Source organism: Lissotriton helveticus, chromosome 11, assembly GCF_964261635.1.
Source record: "Lissotriton helveticus chromosome 11, aLisHel1.1, whole genome shotgun sequence".
In the NCBI taxonomy this organism is placed as follows: domain Eukaryota; kingdom Metazoa; phylum Chordata; class Amphibia; order Caudata; family Salamandridae; genus Lissotriton; species Lissotriton helveticus.
The window spans coordinates 547,574,331-547,594,439 of NC_136072.1; the positions used below are offsets into that span (position 1 = coordinate 547,574,331).

The 20,109-nt window shown below is 50.8% G+C and overlaps 1 protein-coding gene across 1 annotated transcript in view; it reads left to right on the top strand.

The window, feature by feature from the left end:
- BIN3 (bridging integrator 3) overlaps nt 1-20,109 on the top strand; it is a 184,431-nt gene that overhangs the window by 130,039 nt on the left and 34,283 nt on the right. Inside the window, exon 8 of the mRNA XM_078666276.1 lies at nt 4,530-4,664. Within this exon, the coding sequence (XP_078522402.1) occupies nt 4,530-4,664 (135 nt within the window). The remainder of the gene's footprint in view (nt 1-4,529; nt 4,665-20,109) is intronic.

Genomic DNA, 20,109 nt, shown 5'->3' on the forward strand with positions numbered 1-20,109 from the left:
ACTGAAGATGATGACTGCCTTGGCCCCAGCCCTATTGGTCTGGCTCCAGCGTTGATGAACCTGCGACCTGTCTTGCAGCCAGCGATCTCTGAAACCTCTTGGAGGGCTCCTGCCTTCAAAAAAGACTTTCATCCCCCATGGACAGCGGACCTGTCCAGAAGAAACCAACAACAAAGGCTCCAGATCCAGACGAATCCGTGACTTGTGCCCACTCTGCACCAGACACCCATGGCAAAAACTGAGTGGCCCAACTGCCCAGTGAAGTCTCCCCAGCGACCAGGACCCCTAATCCAGCGTTGGCCGACCTCTCCTGAACCCCACAAAAGCACTTGCAGAGTGAACCTGAAGGGTCCCCACCCACTGCGACCAGCCCTGTAAGAAGATTTCCAATGTCTAAAGGCACCCCTGCACCCGCAGCCACTTGGCTTTGGTGAGCTCGACCAGCGGGGCCCCTGTGACCACCAACACCTCAACTTACCTAAGCTGTCGCTGGTGTTCTGGCTAGACCCTCTGGTTCGACGCCTGCAGCCTGTTTCCAAAAAGAAGAAACTCCATAGGATTGCATTGGGCGCCCAACATTATGTCTGCAACCTGTGCTGCTGCATGTGTATGTTTGGTGCTGCTTTGTGCCCCCGCCCCCACCCATGCCGCCCCCTGTGCTGCTCCTAACATCCAAAGCTTGATCCCTGCAACTGTTCCACTTACTTGCAAGCAGTGTGGCTCCAAGAACCCCCAGCCTCTATTGAAACGCATTGGGCCAAACTCCGATTTTGACCTCCGCACCGGGCCGCCCCTGTGCCGATGGTGGTGCAGTGTTGGTTTTTGCCTACTCCTTGTCCACTGCTGACCTTTGGTCCCGAAGACTGGAACTGTAAGTCGTGTACTTACCTGATGACCGCAAAACTATTTTCCCTATAGGATAACATTGAACCGTTCTGAAAATATTCCAAGTGTCGATTTTTCAAAGTGCAAAGTATTTTGTAATTAAAAACGAACTTACCTTATTACGAAGATTTTAGTCTTAAAACAAAGTACCGTCAAAGTATGTTTTTCTACTATTGGTCTGGATCTACTTATTTGAGTTGTGTGTCCATTATTGATCACTGTTTTGCAATAAATGTCTTACACAACAACCACTATGAAAAAAACTCCCTCGTGTCCTCTCTATTTCCTTGAGGGTTTTAGCCTCTAAATTCAAACATGGGCATAACCAAAATATCAATTCACATATCTTTTTATTTTCATTTTCTTTTTTTATTTAAATTAGTTTTTCATTATTATTTCTTTTCACATTATTTTCAGCTTAAAAAGTTCATCAAAAAGCACATTTCTTGTATACACAGTTTAGCAACAATAAACCATGATATACAGTTCATAATTCATGTAATATTCTATTCATTACCAGGTAGAGAACCAACACATGTCTTACACTTCTTTGTGTTGGACCTAAGGCTGCTCGCCCACACTACCACTAATACAGCTTTTGGGGGTTTTCAGTTAGCCCTGTACACTTTTGGGGATCCCCTGGACTCTGTGCACGGTATAACCACCTAGTGGCAATATCATATACAGAGACCGCTTCCTACATTCATGACCATCAAAATACTTTATTCGGTTTGAAATACCAAAACCATTAAAAGTCAAGTGCAGTTAAAACTGCAACAATATACAAACAAGACATTGTAAAACATTTAATCTGTTTTCATTAATCATAGAATTCCTTAGTCTGACGGCGCAGTGTAAAAAACAGGCCGCAGACTAACAAGTAGAACATTGTAAAACATTTAATCAGTAATCCTTAATCATTAAAATTCCTTAATACTGCACAGTTTTAAAAAACAGGCCACGGATCAACAAATAAAATGATCACACCTATTAACTGTAAAAACAGTAAAGCAGGCATGGCCTGAGTACAATTTCTTCCAGGTAAAAGGGGCCTTAGAAATGCTTGTAGATTGGGCAAAATTAAGTGCATAGTGTCTTCTTTAGATGTGTCACTATAAACCAGCTTGTCTGCACAAGTATATACGGTCTAACTGAGGAAGGATTCCCTCTCCTCATGTCACTGCCTAACAAATGCATCCTTTACCTAGGTGAGGTCTGCTTTCAAAATGCTCTTGGGATTTCTGAAAAGATTAGGTCGACCTATTTTTTTTTTTTTAAAACTCTTCCTGACATAAGAAATCCACAATTTACGTAAAGCATGGTCCTGTCCTAGACGATCCTTTAAAAACTTCCTATTGAGCGCCAACTCATGTTTGAGCCAGATGGACAACCAAAGAATGAGAGGCCGCTATCAAATCCTGTCTCACAAAAAGCTCTAGCTCAGCTCTTCATGGATGATAAAAGTATTTGAGCTGCTGGGGAGTGCAAGATACCTTCTCAAAAATATGTTCTTGCCACATTTTAAGGTGGTTATGTTGGCATACCCCAAAATATCGCAGGACTCTATGTGCACACATTTAGCTTTATAAATCTCGAACATGGCCCCCACCGACTTATGCCCTAACCGCGGCAATACTTCTGGCAAAGAAGTGCCTCCTTTCCCTAATCAGTCGTGACTAGGTTATGGGGGATTCAAACAGAATTTCGACTTTAATGCGTATGTTACCCTAACATAGGTGGGTTTTGTATTTGGTGTTTCTGGGACCTATAAATATAGTGTGGGATTTAATGGAGTTAATACTTAGATCAAGTATGTCCATGTAAATACTAAAATGGTCCAGTAAAAGTTGGAGACCTTGGGCCATCCTGGAAACTAAGACGGCATCATCTACATATAGGAGAACTGGGACTGGCTGGCTGGCCACCTAACAAAGGCAGGTGACAGCTCCCAGCTACTAAGACTTGCTCCAGCTTGTTTACATGTAGAGTGAATAAAAAGAGGGCCAGAATACAACCTTATACATTGAAACCCCATTAGAGCCAGAGGCCTCATTGCTAAGGAGAGCAAGAATAGCATCACTTCTTCACAGTTAAAGGAAAGAGAAAAGCCACTCTCGATGTCAAAACCGGGTGAGACTCAGTAGGACCAACAGTAGAGAAAGGCCTGTCATAGATGGCTTCAAAAGGTTTAACAGGCAGCCACTGATGCAGGGTAGGTGCGATTGAGCCGGCACCCGACACAACTCCAATAAGGTGCGGCCATCAGCCAGGACTAGCCGAGGGGCACTATTCCCCCACTTTGAGGGTCCTTCTTTTATTTAGGATAATCTACGAATCCAGATTTCAACCACTACAGCTAAGGCACTAGCCATGTGGTTAACCCTTGAGTACCTGTAATTCTAGTGGGTTACCGCCCTCTTTGGAACCCCCCTTTCTCGTGCACCACTTAACCTCATCTTAGTTCCTGAAGAAACGCCATTGATCCAGTAGTGGACACACGAGGCGTGAAACATGTCAACCTTTTAACAGTTTCTTGGGCACATTAAGACCCATAGTAACCCACTAACCTCTGTGTTTTTTTATCCTAATAAGGGTACCACGCTATTAAAGTCTCTCTGTGGATACCCTTAGGTATTTTTATATATTTTTACAGCACACACTTCACTCCCTCCACCCCTGGATCTAGCCCGCATACCCGCACTCGCCTGTCGGCTTTTCTCTTAAAAGATCTCCGTGAAAGTGACCCTTTCAATAGGTGTCCCGTCGGGCATTGCAGCTCCGGCCCGACGAGGAGCATAAACCCAGTGATGAAACATGACATCCTTCGGGAAGTGTGAGGGCTAACAAAAGAGGCAAGACCTTACCCTCCCCTTCGGGACAAGTTCCTTGATACTGGGGATACACATCTGCTTCTCTTCTTTTTCTCGAAACTCTCTATTTCACTCCTACTCTCCCCTCTTGATGAGTGGGTGATAATTCCCACCCTACTCTTGGAACAGTGTCCCCCCTTGATATACGTTCAAAAGGTTTAACCCACAAGTCTGCTGACATTTGATGTGATAATGGACTTCCCTAGTCCGGAATGAATAATGGACGATTAACGATCTCCCAAAAATGAGTGCTAGACCTGGAGGTGCAGGCAATGGGAAGCTCCTGCCAGGCCTCATGTTTTTCATGATGCGCTTCATATGCTGTAAAGTGGGTTTGTACGATGCTCTAAGGATAGCAACTTCACATCTATCCCTGGGTCTTTTCCTGAGAGCCATCAGTAGGTCACCATGGGCCCTCGTACAAGAGTGGTCAAACCATTTGACAGAGAGAGGCGAGCGAGGCCGAGCAGAGGTGTGTAGTTACCATTGTGTTGTAATTCACATGGGCCTGACCGCTATATCATGACACACCTGATCATCTCCGTTTTGATGCATCTAGGCCTGATACACAGTGTGTCTTGACTCACCCTGGCCTAATTACCTCTTTAACGCAATGTAAACTGGCATTGTTAGTGGTGCAGTATGACACATCTCTGCCTACTGATGTCGTGAGCCTGCTTACCCCTGTGCTATGCCCATTAGGCCTTCTTTCCGTGGCCATTTGATACCTGTTTCTTCATAGCGTGAATGATCATTCTGTCTCTTCTTCTCCAGGCTCGGGAAGAATTGAGACCTGTGAAGGAGGACTTTGAAGCCAAAAACAGACAGCTGCTGGACGAGATGCCCAAATTTTACAACAGCCGAACGGATTACTTCAAGCCCAGTTTTGAGGCCTTAATAAGGGCCCAGGTGAGTTTAAGTTTGGAAAAAAGTCTTGCAACATGCTTGGTTGTGATGTCTCATGCTGATGGTCCTCCTGGTATGCTAAGGAATGAATATTCCTTACTGTAGCTCAACAACGTGGTATCATTTGTGGCGTTCAGTGCATTTATATACTTAGTTTGCTCTTTTGGTAGCTTGTGGTGGAGGTTTCAATCTTGTTGGGAAAGTTTATTTTCTATGTTTTTACTGTTGGTTACAATTGCCTGGTCCCTACCATCCCTAGGTCAACAATCATTCCACCTGTCGGTCGGTGCTGCTTTGCTTGTTCCAAAATTAATTACTTCATGTATTTTAGCTGAGTCAAGCCATTGCTAATAAAGGTTAACGTCTCTCCATCAGCACCAATTCATATTTACACAACCACGTTCCAACCCACCTTCCTTCAAATTTGTTGGGCATATGACTTTAATGAGCGGTAACTGGCACTCATTTGCATAGAGTAATGGAAGATGAGTTTGGATGCATTGGCACTTGCACAATCTCTATGGCTCCTAGACTTGGGCCCTAATGCGCTGAGTGTCCTACTGATCATGTCCTTTTTTTCCCCAGTTTATCTCAGATACTGCTTTTTTACATCTTTTGTTTGTTCCAATGTGCACATCATTTTTCCAGCACAAATGTGCTTTTTCTGCCTGGGAGATTTTTCTACTAATTTTTGTGTTTCCACTTAACTCACCAAGTTAAAATAAACTCTGGCCTGTAGTTCACTGAAGCTAATTCATCTAGGTGTATTAATAGCCATTGAGGTGTACTGTCAGGTAGGTAACTTCTTTGCTGGCTAAATCTTAACCTACACTCTGCTCACCGCCAGTTTCTAAGAGAAGCTTAGCACAGCAGCAAGAAGAAAGACATGGTGTATACCCTCCAAGTTACCACAAGGCTGTCTAGGACTAAGGTGACCAATGTAGCCTGGTCCCCTGTTTACAATTCCCAGTGTCCACTGTAGAATGGGAAACAGCCTTAACATCGCAGTCAGTACACCGCGATGCTGTTGCACGCTATGCCATTACAACGCAAGTCTTTACATCTACTTGCGCTAGATGGCGTGCTAACATTGCAAATCGTGTACTTTACTATCCAAACACCTTCCCTACTGTTAAGTGGACTGGAGTTAGAATAGTAAATTACACTTTTCTAATGTTAGCACGCCATCTAGCACAAGTCAATGTAAAGACTTGCGTTGTAATGGCATAGCGTGGTAACATCACAGTCGTTGGAACGACCTAGATGTAACGGCACGCGATGTACTAACTCGCGTTGTATTGTCATACATCCCTGTAGAACAGCCTTGAGACAGTGACTTGGCAAGGAGTTTGTAGTGGTCTTAATATAATAACATACAGTTTATAACATACAGTTTATGAGACACATTAGATCCTGTTGTTGCCTTTAATATTGAGTAACTCGACTACTTTGTAGAAATAACCAGTATGTGTCAGATATGCCCTCTTCGATGCTTGAGGCACCTTTAACTACTTAAAGCATCCTTGGTGGACAAGGTAGGCTACAGGTGCACTGAAATGTAGTTGAGATGGTGGTGATAAGATTTTATTTTTTGTGGCAGAGTTAATACTAGTTGAATATGTTCTGATCTTCCAGTCTCTTAGTGTGTGATGTCACCCTGCTCACACCAATTTTGGCTCCGTGAATATTTATTACACAGGCTGTCTATCTAGTAAGGGTTCTGGTGATTCATCTACTCCAGTTATGCAGATAATTTACTCAAGTCAATAGAATAATCTAAGTCATCCATCCCCATAGAGAGTTTAACTTGCAGAAGGCAAGTTAGGAAGACATTACTTGCATGAAACACAGGCTTTGTAGCTTAGTGTTGTAGATTTGCATGCTGTGCCCTCTCCTGCTATCTAGTGTTGGCTGCGGAGCATTGTACGTTGTGTTTCTTCGGAGTCCGAATTTTATCTATATACATGTTACGCATGTTGACATTCATTAAATCCATAACACACAGGGAAATAGACTTCTCCTTAGATTATATTCCCACCCCACAACCCCAAATGGAGAAGCACAGTTTGTTGGGCTCTAGAACCAGTGACTGTAGCATGATGAGTAATAACTTGACTACCCAGTCCTTTCCGCTTTTCATGACTGTATCAAATATTTGGATGTATACCTTCCACGTGTTTTTTAATATGAGGGAAACCTCTTTTAATCACCTTACATCTCCAAACACTTTCATTCTCCTTTCTATGTTATTGTGGCAGTCCAGCGCCCTTCATACTAAGTTTACCTGAACATCCTAACAAAGATTTCTGTCCAGCCCGAGCACTCCCAAACAGAATTCACAAAGTGCGCTTTTACATTTTAAATAGGATGCTGCATGCCAAGTCCACCCGAGAAATCCTTTTGCAGTCTGACTCCCAACATCCCCAACCAAAAAAATAAACAGTTGTAGACCAGCCATCATAAATTCCACAGGAATATAGCCTTTTAATTGATAAACACATTTTACAGTGTTTTTTTCTTTTTGTACTACTGAGGTAATTTCCATGCTCGTATATACTGAGCTTTCTGGGGTTTTTTTCCCCCATACTTTTTAGGTTGAGTCTAGAGCCAGCGCGCATGAGCTACTCTGCAAGACTTGTTGTGGTAGAGTAGCGAATAGAAGCTCCATGCTTTTTAGGTCTCGCCTGTCGATGCGCATGCGCATCGAGCTTGCGAGACTATGGGGGCTTATCCACTCTTTGTCCAACTTGCAAGGAATCGTGGCGATTCCTTGCAGTGCCCGTGACTTTTAAGCTCAATGCGCATGAGCATTGAGCTTAAAAGCGCGTGCACATGCCCCCAGCCGCCTGCCTTGCCTACTCTCCCGCCCCCTCACTTCTTGATTGCACGGCCGCTAGGCCGTGCCTCCCCTACTCTCCTCCCCCCTCCTCCTCCTACTCTCCTCCCCTGTCTGCCTGCCGTGTCGCACCTCTCCCCTCTCCGCCCCCTCCCCTGCCCGCCGTGCTCTCCCCTCCTCTCCTTTCCCACGCTCGCCTCCTGAAAGTCGTCTTCGTTTTGTCTCACCGCTCTCCGTTTACTTTCCTGCCTCCCCCTCTTTCACCCCTTTCTATTTTATATCCCCAATTTTCTCCTTTTTAGTTTTTATTTATTCCACTTCCCCAGCAGCACCGCACACACGCCCCTCCCCCGCTGTCCCCTGGAGCAGCGCGCAGACACCCGCTCCCTCCCCCGGTGACATGTCTCTCGCTGCCTCTGTTTGTGTTGGTGCAGCGAGAAATGTTCTGTCACAATCCCGTCCGTCAAATCCGGCTTCGTATCCTCACTCACAATGTCACGGGCACCGCGGCCTGTGCCCTCACACCTCCGACGACCACTCGGTGCAAATACGGACTCTCTCCCTCAGTACTGCGTCATCAGTGCCTCCCACGGCGACCCCCTCTTCCAACAGACCACCCTCCCAGACCAGCAGCCCTCCTCTCCCTTTCACCCCACAGAAACCGTGCCCGCACTCATGACGTACACGCCGTCCTTTCCTACCCACACACCTGCACTCACACTGCCTCTCATCTTCTGCATCTCACAGCGACAGTCTCTCCTATCCCAGGCGTCCCACGCTGAGTCTATTTCAACTCCGGCTTCCCACAATGACCGTTTCTCCCGCCTCATTGACAGTCTCTCGTTTCCAGTGTCTCTATCTCCTGCATCCCACACTGACAGTCTCTCTCGTATCCTGCACGCCACACTGACAATCTCTCTCATTTGCTGCACCCACCCTACATGACAGTCTCCCACGCCTCGTACACCCAGCAATTACAATATCTTACGTCCCCTGCACGCCACACCGACGGTCTCTCTCGCCTCCTGCACTCCATACTGACAAGTCTCTCTCTCATCCTGCACGCCACACTGACGGTCTCTCTCGCCTCCTGCACTCCACACTGACAAGTCTCTCTCGAATCCTGCACGCCACACTGACGCTCTCTCTCATTCCTATACTCCACACTGACAGTCTCTCTCGAATACTGCATGCCACACTGACGCTCTCTCATTCCTATACTCCACACTGACAGTCTCTCTCGAATACTGCACGCCACACTGACGCTCTCTCTCATTCCTATACTCCACACTGACAGTCTCTCTCGAATCCTGCACTCCACACTGACGGTCTTTCTCGCCTCCTGGATCTTAGGCTGGCAGTCCCTCTCATCTCCAGCATTCTACAGTGACACTCCTCTTTCATCCTGCATGTCTCAGCTGCCTTTTAAATCATCTACGCTCCGCGCTCCACCAGACAAAGGCACCACGAAGCTTTGCTGAGCGGCTATAACTGTCAATGCCTAGAGCGTGGAAACAAATGTCTGGAGCTCGTGTTACAAACACCCTACAGTTGTAGCTAACATGGCATAGCCTCGGGCAACTAATGGTATAATATTGTGCTCTCCATAGCTACACAGTCCTGGACGGCTGCATTGCCCATTGTTGCTCCACCGGGGCAAGAGCTGTGCCACCCTTTGAAGATCCCAGCTGGCTTTGTAAATAAGCCCCGTCTGGGTTATATATATGCCATTTGGCTATCATTAACATCGAGCAGAAGACCTTTCTGTGCCTCCCCTACTCTCCTCCCCCCTCCTCCTCCTACTCTCCTCCCCTGCCTGCCGTGTCGCACCTCTCCCCTCTCCGCCCCACCCCTGCCCGCCGTGCTCTCCCCTCCTCTCCTTTCCCGCGCTCGCCTCATGAAAGTCGTCTTCGTTTTGTCTTACCGCTCTCCGTTTACTTTCCTGCCTCCCCCTCTTTCACCCCTTTCTATTTAATATCCCCAATTTTCTACTTTTTAGTTTTATTTATTCCAGTTCGTGTGTCACCTCTTTCTTCCTTTGCCCATCCAACCTCCGTTTTTGTTCTGCCTTTGTCCCTGCTCAGCAGCCCCGCATGCCTTCCCCAGCAGCACCGCACACACGCCCCTCCCCCGCTGTCCCCGGAGCAGCGCGCAGACACCCGCCCCCTCCCCCGGTGACATGTCTCTCGCTGCCTCTGTTTGTGTTGGTGCAGCGAGAAATGTTCTGTCACAATCCCGGGAAATATCACCACCTCCGGGGATTATTTATTAACAAGCGGGCTCCTGCCCCGCCTCTCTCCTCATTCGATCTCTCTCATTCGGCTTCTTCTGCTGCTCTCCCCTCCTCTCCTTTCCCACGCTCGCCTGGGAGCCCTAATGAAATGTATTGACGCGGGGGCTTAAAAAGTTTGAAGACTAGGGCTCTAGGGCCTATTGGCTTAGCCTGTGGCCAATGTTAAGCTCCAAACTCCTACGAAAGGTGATGTCACCCATCAAATACAGGTAGCCCCGCCCACACTCCACAAACACCCTCTGCCTAACAGCTGAACAAAGCCACACTTGCGTCGAAGTGGAAAGTCCCCGACGATCTCTGTTCGATCTTTAGTCTGCTTTGCTTTCACTTTCTTTTAAGACAGTAAAGTTAGCATTTCCAGGAAAGGAAGGACACCCACGCGCAGTACATGTGAATGCCCTCACCCTCACTCACCCTCAACCCCTCACCCTCACTCACCCTCAACCCCTCACCCTCAAACCCTCACTCACCCTCACCCTCACTCACCCTCACCCTCACTCCCCCTCACTCACCCTCAACCCCTCACTCACCCTCACTCACCCTCACTCACCCTCAACCCCTCACTCTCACTCATCCTCACTCACCCTCAACCCCTCACCCTCACTCACCCTCACCCACCCTCAACCCCTCACCCTCACCCTCACTCACCCTCACCCTCACTCACCCTCACCCTCACTCACCCTCACCCTCAACCCCTCACCCTCAATCACCCTCAACCCCTCACCCTCACTCACCCTCACTCACACTCACCCTCACTCACCCTCACCCTCACTCACCCTCACCCACCCTCAACACCTCATCCTCACTCACCCTCACCCTCACTCACCCTCAACCCCTCACCCTCACTCACCCTCACCCTCCCTCACCCTCACTCACCCTCAACCCCTCACCCTCAATCCCTCACCCTCACTCACCCTCAACCCCTCACCCTCACTCACACTCAACCCCTCACCCTCACTCACCCTCACCCACCCTCACCCTCACTCACCCTCAACCCCTCACCCTCACTCACCCTCACTCACCCTCACTCACCCTTACTCACCTCAACCCCTCACCCACCCTCACTCACCCTCAACCCCTCACCCTCACTCACCCTCAACCCCTCACTCACCCTCACTCACACTCACCCTCACCCACCCTCACGCTCACCCTCACTCACCCTCAACACCTCACCCTCACACAGTGCAATAGCTCTCAGACCATTTCAGTTACAGCTTTTATAAATATTTATGGCTTTTTTTATTTGTAATTCTTTAGCATTGGCTACAGGAAACAAAAATGCTAAACATTTACAAAAAAAACCCATAAACAATTCTAAAAGCACTAACTCTAATGGTGCGAGACCTATTGCATTTCCAATGCTTGTTTAAGTTGAGCCTAGAGTCAAAGCGCATGCGCTGCTCTGCAAGACTTGTGGTGGTAGAGTAGTGAATAGAAGCCCTGCCCACTCTCCGCCCATATTTGCAATTGGCTTTTGTGATTGTCTGTCCTAAATGCTGGCTGCTGATTCGTAAATAGGCTCGTTAGTCCCTCCTTAGTACCGCCTCCTCTTCATTTGTCACCTCCCGTGGTGACAGGCCTCTTTACTTCGGTTGTTACTCGTACGTGTTATTTAGACTTTGAGCACTATTTTCTTTAATGGGTTTGTCCTACTGCAGGCACAACATGCTTTTGGTGCCTTCTTTACCCCACCCACCCTCTTCCCCCGCACAACATCCCTCCTGTTGTCCTTGCCTTCTCCCCGCCCTCCCTCCCGTTGTCCGTGTCTTCTCCCCGCCCTCCCTCCCATTGTCCATGCCTTCTCCCCGCCCTCCCTCCCATTGTCCGTGCCTTCTCCCCGCCCTCCTTCCCCATTGTCCGTGCCTTCTCCCTGCCCTCCCTCCCCATTGTCCGTGCCTTCTCCCCCCTCCCTCCCATTGTCCGTGCCTTCTCCCCCCCTCCCTCCCATTGTCCGTGCCTTCTCCCCCCCTCCCTCCCATTGTCCGTGCCTTCTCCCCACCCTCCCTCCCATTGTCCGTGCCTTCTCCCCACCCTCCCTCCCATTGTCCGTGCCTTCTCCCCACCCTCCCTCCCATTGTCCGTGCCTTCTCCCCACCCTCCCTCCCATTGTCCGTGCCTTCTCCCCACCCTCCCTCCCATTGTCCGTGCCTTCTCCCCACCCTCCCTCCCATTGTCCGTGCCTTCTCCCCACCCTCCCTCCCATTGTCCGTGCCTTCTGACCCACCCTCCCTCCCATTGTCCGTGCCTTCTCCCCACCCTCCCTCCCATTGTCCGTGCCTTCTCCCCACCCTCCCTCCCATTGTCCGTGCCTTCTCCCCACCCTCCCTCCCATTGTCCGTGCCTTCTCCCCACCCTCCCTCCCATTGTCCGTGCCTTCTCCCCACCCTCCCTCCCATTGTCCGTGCCTTCTCCCCACCCTCCCTCCCATTGTCCGTGCCTTCTCCCCACCCTCCCTCCCATTGTCCGTGCCTTCTCCCCACCCTCCCTCCCATTGTCCGTGCCTTCTCCCCCACCCTCCCTCCCATTGTCCGTGCCTTCTCCCCCACCCTCCCTCCCATTGTCCGTGCCTTCTCCCCCACCCTCCCTCCCATTGTCCGTGCCTTCTCCCCCACCCTCCCTCCCATTGTCCGTGCCTTCTCCCCAACCTCCCTCCCATTGTCTGTGCCTTCTACCCACCCTCCCTCCCATTGTCTGTGCCTTCTACCCACCCTCCCTCCCATTGTCCGTGCCTTCTCCCCACCCTCCCTCCCATTGTCCGTGCCTTCTTCCCACTCCCCCGCCCTCCCTCCCGTTCTCCGTGCCTTCTCTCCTCCCCCCCCCATCCACCCTCCCACCCATTGTCCAAGATGCCAACCATTTCCAGTGCAATAGGTCTTGTGGGGAATTTATTTTGAGGGATTCTTACTTTATTTGATCTTATGACCTAATTACTACTTAAGGAAGGGCGTTTTATCTTCTATTCTCCCCACCAGAGCCAGTTTGACCTTGTCCATTCTCATGAAAAGTATGACCATTTCCACCAAGTCACTGTGCGGTCTCCCTGGCTGAAAGTAATGGTTCTTGTTTTCTAACTTGATTATGGTCACTCACTATATATCTGTGCTGCTGTATATGTTCTTGCCACATTAGTGACAGTTGAGAATGCGGCAGCCTGTTTAATTCTTTAACATCCTTGCCACCTGCATATGACTGTTAATGAAAATTTGCCTAGCCTTCGTGCTGGTAAGTTTCAATTCTATTAAGGACTAGGAGGCGAGGATTATGCCTTCTTCCTTCGCTTTATTCTTACACAGCAGCAAGAAACAGCACAAAAAAGAACTACATTTCCCATGAACACTTGGGAAAAACAAAAGTCTTATCATTAGTCCTTTGTCAGTACCAACACTCTGGCCAGCTCCCATCATGCCCTGCTGCTGTTTCCTCTTCCTTCGCGCGAAGCTCATGTTCCAGCATTCTCACACATCCGGTTTGGCAACGTCATTTCCTGCAAAAAACGCAGTGTCAGAGACCGAACTACAACCAGCACGAAAATGCCACATAGAGAAAACAGTGCAAAGCATCAACAGCCATAAATAAGCAGAAAAAAAATCCATGAATGAATTACTTACATTCCTTACGGGGAGGGTCCACTTCTTGGAAGTCATTGGGGGAGATAATCCTCGCCTCCGAGTCCTTAATAGAATTGAAACTTACCAGCACGAAGGCTAGGCAAATTTTCATTCTATGGCAGGACCGGAGGCTTCGAATTATGCCAGTTCAAAGCTTGTCGACAACTAGCCGTGCCACCTCTAACACTGGTTTGAAATAAAACCTCTTAAAAGTGGAATCTGAGGACCAATCGGCCGCTCGCATCAGATCCTCCAATCTGGCCCCAAGGGCGACCGCTTTAGAGGCCATCGCCCCTCTCGCTGAATGAGCATCAAATTGCTTGGTATCAATCCCCGCCTCCTGCATCACCAACGCACCCACCTGGCAATTGTTGGGGATGAAACAGCCTTGTACGGTTTACGTAGGGCAATGAGAAGTTGTCTTTCGCCGGGAGGGCGGGTATCATCAGTCATATCCTCATAAGCATGGAGGCACTGTATCACACACAGTTTAGATGAATCTGGAAAAGCCGGGTACGAAATAACCCTTATGTTGGACTTAGTTGCCCTACTCACCGTGAAGGAAACCCCCTCCGGGGGAAAAACTCTGGCTGAAACGTCTAGTGCCCGTACATCCGAGACTCGCCTGCAGGAAATCAGGCACAACAGCATTGCCAATTTAGCAGTGAGCTCCTTACGGGAAAGAAACCTATTCGGCTGCCAAGACAGAAACAAGTTCAAAACCCTGTTCACGTCCCAAAGGACGGAATAGCGCGGTTCCGGGGGCAGCGAGAGGCGGATCCCTCTCAGGAGTCTGCATACCAAGGGGTGCTCCCCAATCGGGGAACCTTGCACCAGATCATGACCAGCCGAGATTGCGGATCGGAAAGTGTTGATTGACCGGTAGGCTAGGCCATCCTCCGCCAAACTGGCCAGAAAATTAAGCACGTGGACTACATCTGCCCCCACGGGATCAAAACTCCGTCGCACACACCAACAACGCCATCTATGCCAGGCTGACCGGTATCTCCTGGCCATGCCATCAGCCCATGCCCTGGAGAGCAGGTCCTCAGCCTTTCCCAAAAGGCCTGGGAGCTTCCATCGACGCCGGAGATCCTCCAGGCCATCAATCTCAGCGATCCCTCCTGGACTAACCGGTGGGGAACCCTGTCTGGACTGAGCAGAATGTGAGGAGAGTGGGGGAGTAGGATTGGAAAATCCCAAGAAAGTTCCAGTAGAACCGCAAACCAAACTTGCGACCTCCACCATGGCGTGATCAGCACCACCTCTGCCAACTGACGACGCAGCAACTTACTCGCGTTATCATTGAAAACGGGGGGGGAACGCATACCCCTGCTCACCCGACCAATCCTGTAGGAAAGCATCCGTTGCTTCCTCCAATGGATCCGGGCGCCAACTGAAGAACCTCGGGAGTTGATGATCCAGGCGCGACGCAAACAGATCCACTGTGAAGGGATCCCACTTCGCCAACAAGGAGAACATTTGAGGGTCCAGCTTCCACACACTGGCATCCAGAAGGTGCCGGGAGTGCCAATCGGCCACCTCGTTCTGTTGACCCGGCAAATGTTCCGCCGTGACCGATACCTGATGATCCAGGCAAAAGTGGCAGAAGTCCCTCGCGAGGTCCGCTAGCATCTTGGATCTGGTACCCCCCAGATGGTTGATATACCTGACCGCCGAAACGTTGTCCATTCGGAGGAGGACACACAACTGCACTCTGTCCTTCGTCCAGCACTGAACCGCAAAGGACCCCGCCAGCAACTCCAAGCAGTTGATGTGTAACGACTGCTCGTGTGTGGACCAGGCGCCACCTGTGGAAAAATCCCCACACCTGGCTCCCCAGCCGGAACGAATGGCTTCTGATTCGATAACTATGTCCGGGGCTGAACCAAAACTTGCACGGCCATTCCAGGCCTCCATGTGCGTCAGCCACCACTGCATTTCATCTCTCACTTCCTCCGACAACGGGATCAGTTGAGAGTACGTCAGGCCCTTCCTGAGGCGGTACGTCTTCAGACGGTGCATGGCCCGATAATGAAGAGGATCTGGGTATATGGGCTGAATTGAAGATGATAGAAGACCTACCAACCGCGCCAATTGGCGGAGCGATATCCGTGGCTTCGCCAGTCTGGCGTAGTTCGTGTTTGATCTTCGCCATTTTCCTGGCTGGAAGACTCAAGAGTGGAAGACACCGAGTCTACGTTGAACCCCAAAAAGGTTGAACAATGGACTTCTTCTCATTGATAACAAAACCCAGTCCCTGAAGGAGATCGACCGCAACCTGCAGCTGGGACGATAGACGCTCCGGACACTGGTCCATGAACAGCATGTCGTCTAGGTAAACGATCATTCTCATACCCTGTGCACGCCAGGCCTCCACCACTGGTCGAAGCACCTTTGTGAAGCACCCCGGCGCCGAGGAGAGCCTGAAAGGAAGCGTGGTGACCTCGTAAACTTGACCGTCCCACCTGAACTGGAGGAAACATCGATAAGGAGGGAAAATTGGTACCGCTAAGTAAGCGTCTTTTAAGTCGAGCCTGACCATCCAATCGGAGGTGAATCCCCTACATTTTGAAATGGTGGTACACCAGCCACTCGTTGAATTCCTTCAAGTTGATGACTGGACGCCGGCCCCGTCTACCTTGTCGACCAAGAAGAGATTGCTGAGGAAACCCCCGGGGTGCTCGCGAGCGCAACAAATCGCCCCTTTTTGAATGAGGGCGGAAACCTCTTTGCGCACCAAATTTGCATCTCGCTGCAAGAAAGTAATGGAGCGGGGGCGATGTAGCTGACGCGGACGGCCTTGGAACGCCAGCTGGAAGCCCTGGACCGTTTGCAGCACCCAAGCGTCGCTTGTAAGAGAAACCCAAGCTGGGAAGAACTGCGCCAAGCGCCCCCCTACCCGCAAACCAGCTGAGGGTAGCACACTCACCTCTTCCAGCACCCTGTTGCTGGCCTCTCTGGCCCCCACGGCCACAGAACCTTTGTCCTTTCGTTGGATAGAAACTGTTACAGTGGGCGTTGTCTTGAAACTGACCGCGGCCGGAGCCTTGCCCCCAATTGGTGCTGTTGCCACGACTGAACGAGCGGCCCCTGCCACGTCCGTCCCTCTCAAAAACCAGTGGGGCAAAAACGTTCTTAATATTGGTTTGCACCCTGTCTAGGGAAGTAAATGTGGCTACAAATTTGCCCAACTCTTTGATGAACGGGTCCCCGAACAGGCCCCCTTGCGCAACCGCACCGGCCTCGGAAGAGCCGAGGTTACCCAGCTTAGGGTTGATCTTAATGAGGAGTGACCTCCTCCTCTCTGTTAAGAGGGCGCAATTGGCATTGCCAAGAAACACAATGGCCCGCTGGGCCCAGTTGGAAAGGACCTCCTGGGATATAAGATCCCCCAAGACTTTGGCCTCCTCCAGAATCTTGGTCATAGGCCCCACCGCGTCCAACAGCTTGTCCTGGCATGTACGCCAGGACCGATCTGTACCCTTCCTAGGGTCCTTCACAAACTTTGCTAAGAATGTGGCCATCTTCGGGTCAATATCCGGAGTCATGGTCACCTTCCCCTCTAAGGTGGGGCGAGGACACTCTGCCCTGAGACGGCTGCGGGCGTCTTTATCCACCGGCTTGCGCAGGTGGTTCACTGCATACTGGGCCACTTTCTCCCCGGGCACCCAGTCCGAAGATCGGGGGTGGACGATATCGTCCGGGTCTAACATGTCCGAAGGGCCCGCCGAGGAGGAAGCCTGGGATGGAAGTCACGATCGAGAGGAGCAGGCCTCTTCGTCCGTGTCTGGGGAGTCCCCATCATCCTGCGGCTCCGTGGACACAGTCCCAGGGGTTGGAGGGGGAACCTCCGCCGGGGGCAAAGGGTCGGGCTGGAGCCCTTGTGTGCCAAATATGCGCTCTTAACCCTTGCGAAAGCCTCATAGTCCATCCCCTCTTATTGGGGAGGGGGGGAGAAGGCGCAGGGGCCGGGACCGGGGACAGCGCTGGAATAAGGGCCGCCAACTTTGCGTAAGCCTCATCCATCCGAGCAGTAAGACGCTGTTCTAGGGGAATCGTGGCCTGATCTACGGCCCTATAAATAGTCATCGACCGCTTGGTAAAAGTCCTCATCCCAAGTGGCGTAATTCAGAGGGTCCTCCTCTGTGTACTGGCCTTGCTCCCCCTGCATCATGACATAAGTTAGGCACTGCAGGTGTACAAGAGCTGTGGCACAGAAGATTAATAAAGGACCCTCACGGGCACCAAATTGAAGCTGGGAGGGAGCCCAGGCAAATGTGTGCCTGTGTGCCCCCACAATTTAAGGGACTAGCCCTGGGGACGCTGCAGCCCTCTCAATCACTGGGCACCACCCGGAATAGCGCCCCACTGCACCAGCAGACCTGTGCTTATTGCGACTCCGCAGGGTGTTAAATAAACAAGGTACAGACCCACCAGGGCGTTCAGGGATAGCCAAAAAACTGGGAAATCAACCCCACCGGGTGTCAGGCAGGGGGCAGGACCAGCTATCTGTGGCAACGCGCGAAAAACGCTTTGAAAAAGCGTCCCTCACTCGCGCTGGGCACAGAGTGGAGTGCTCGCCCCCTAGAGGTAGGAGGACCACACCGCGCTCCAACTGGGCTCGAAAATCGCGTTAGGAGGGCTGAAAGCGTCCCGCGATTACCAGGGGGGATCTGTACCCTTCCTAGGGTCCTTCACAAACTTTGCTAAGAATGTGGCCATCTTCGGGTCAATATCCGGAGTCATGGTCACCTTCCCCTCTAAGGTGGGGCGAGGACACTCTGCCCTGAGACGGCTGCGGGCGTCTTTATCCACCGGCTTGCGCAGGTGGTTCACTGCATACTGGGCCACTTTCTCCCCGGGCACCCAGTCCGAAGATCGGGGGTGGACGATATCGTCCGGGTCTAACATGTCCGAAGGGCCCGCCGAGGAGGAAGCCTGGGATGGAAGTCACGATCGAGAGGAGCAGGCCTCTTCGTCCGTGTCTGGGGAGTCCCCATCATCCTGCGGCTCCGGGGACACAGTCCCAGGGGTTGGAGGGGGAACCTCCGCCGGGGGCAAAGGGTCGGGCTGGAGCCCCTCGTGCGCCAAATATGCGCTCTTAACCCTTGCGAAAGCCTCATAGTCCACCCCCTCTTATTGGGGAGGGGGGGAGAAGGCGCAGGGGCCGGGACCGGGGACAGCGCTGGAATAAGGGCCGCCAACTTTGCGTAAGCCTCATCCATCCGAGCAGTAAGACGCTGTTCTAGGGGAATCATGGCCTGATCTACGGCCCTATAAATAGTCATCGACCACTTGGTAAAAGTCCTCATCCCAAGTGGCGTAATTCAGAGGGTCCTCCTCTGTGTACTGGCCTTGCTCCCCCTGCATCATGACATAAGTTAGGCTCTGCAGGTGTACAAGAGCTGTGGCACAGAAGATTAATAAAGGACCCTCACGGGCACCAAATTGAAGCTGGGAGGGAGCCCAGGCAAATGTGTGCCTGTGTGCCCCCACAATTTAAGGGACTAGCCCTGGGGACGCTGCAGCCCTCTCAATCACCGGGCACCACCCGGAATAGCGCCCCACTGCACCAGCAGACCTGTGCTTATTGCAACCCCGCAGGGTGTTAAATAAACAAGGTACAGACCCACCAGGGCGTTCAGGGATAGCCAAAAAACTGGGAAATCAACCCCACTGGGTGTCAGGCAGGGGGCAGGACCAGCTATCTGTGGCAACGCGCGAAAAACGCTTTGAAAAAGCGTCCCTCACTCGCGCTGGGCACAGAGTGGAGTGCTCGCCCCCTAGCGGTGGGAGGACCACACCGCGCTCCAACTGGGCTCGAAAATCGCGTTAGGAGGGCTGAAAGCGTCCCGCGATTACCAGGGCGGATCTGCAAAGAGTAATAGACTAGCGCTTTACTGCCAATATCAAACGCTGCCACAACAAACCCCAAAACCCAGGAGAGAGAGAAAAAAACACTTAACTTGCTGCTGAGCAGTGAAGAAAGAGGAAGAGGAAACAGCAGCAGGGCATGATGGGAGCTGGCCGGAGTGCGGATACTGACAAAGGACTAATGATAAGACTTTTGTTTTTCCCCAAGTGTTCATGGGAAATGTAGTTGCTTTTTGTGCTGTTTCTTGCTCCTGTGTAAGAATAAAGCGAAGGAAGAAGGCATAATCCGAAGCCTCCGGTCCTGCCATAGAATTTGCTAGATCTTCACTGCTTTGCGATAGCCAAGACATCCATCTTCAAGAGCCTTTGTTTCTTCCATCGTGTCCTTGCTCAGAAAGTGCATATTTGCCTTCACTCTAAATTTCATCCTTAATGTCCATTCAGGTGTCTGCAGTCTTCGACCCTTCAGTTATTAATTGACCCTTGAATTTGCGAATGCAGAGCGGGTGTTGATCCTTTTCTTTTTTTGCTGTCAATTCCTGGAACAAGTTAATACCTACCCTATGTCTTCATGACAACCATCTACTGGTTTTTAGATTGTTGGCTTATCCTGAGGCGGAAGCCGGGAAAGCTAGTGGGAACATTTTTAAAACTTGTAATTTTGTGATCTTTATTGTGTTTTTAAACTCTCATTACCTGCGGTCACTCCTGCTTGAGTCCGCCTACCTCCTTACACCATCTGGCCCCTCGCAGCCGATTAGGTGCTGCCGCGGGCTACAGCGAAGTCTAGCCGCCATCTTGGGGGTAGTTCTCGGGTTGCGGTCCAGCTGCCTG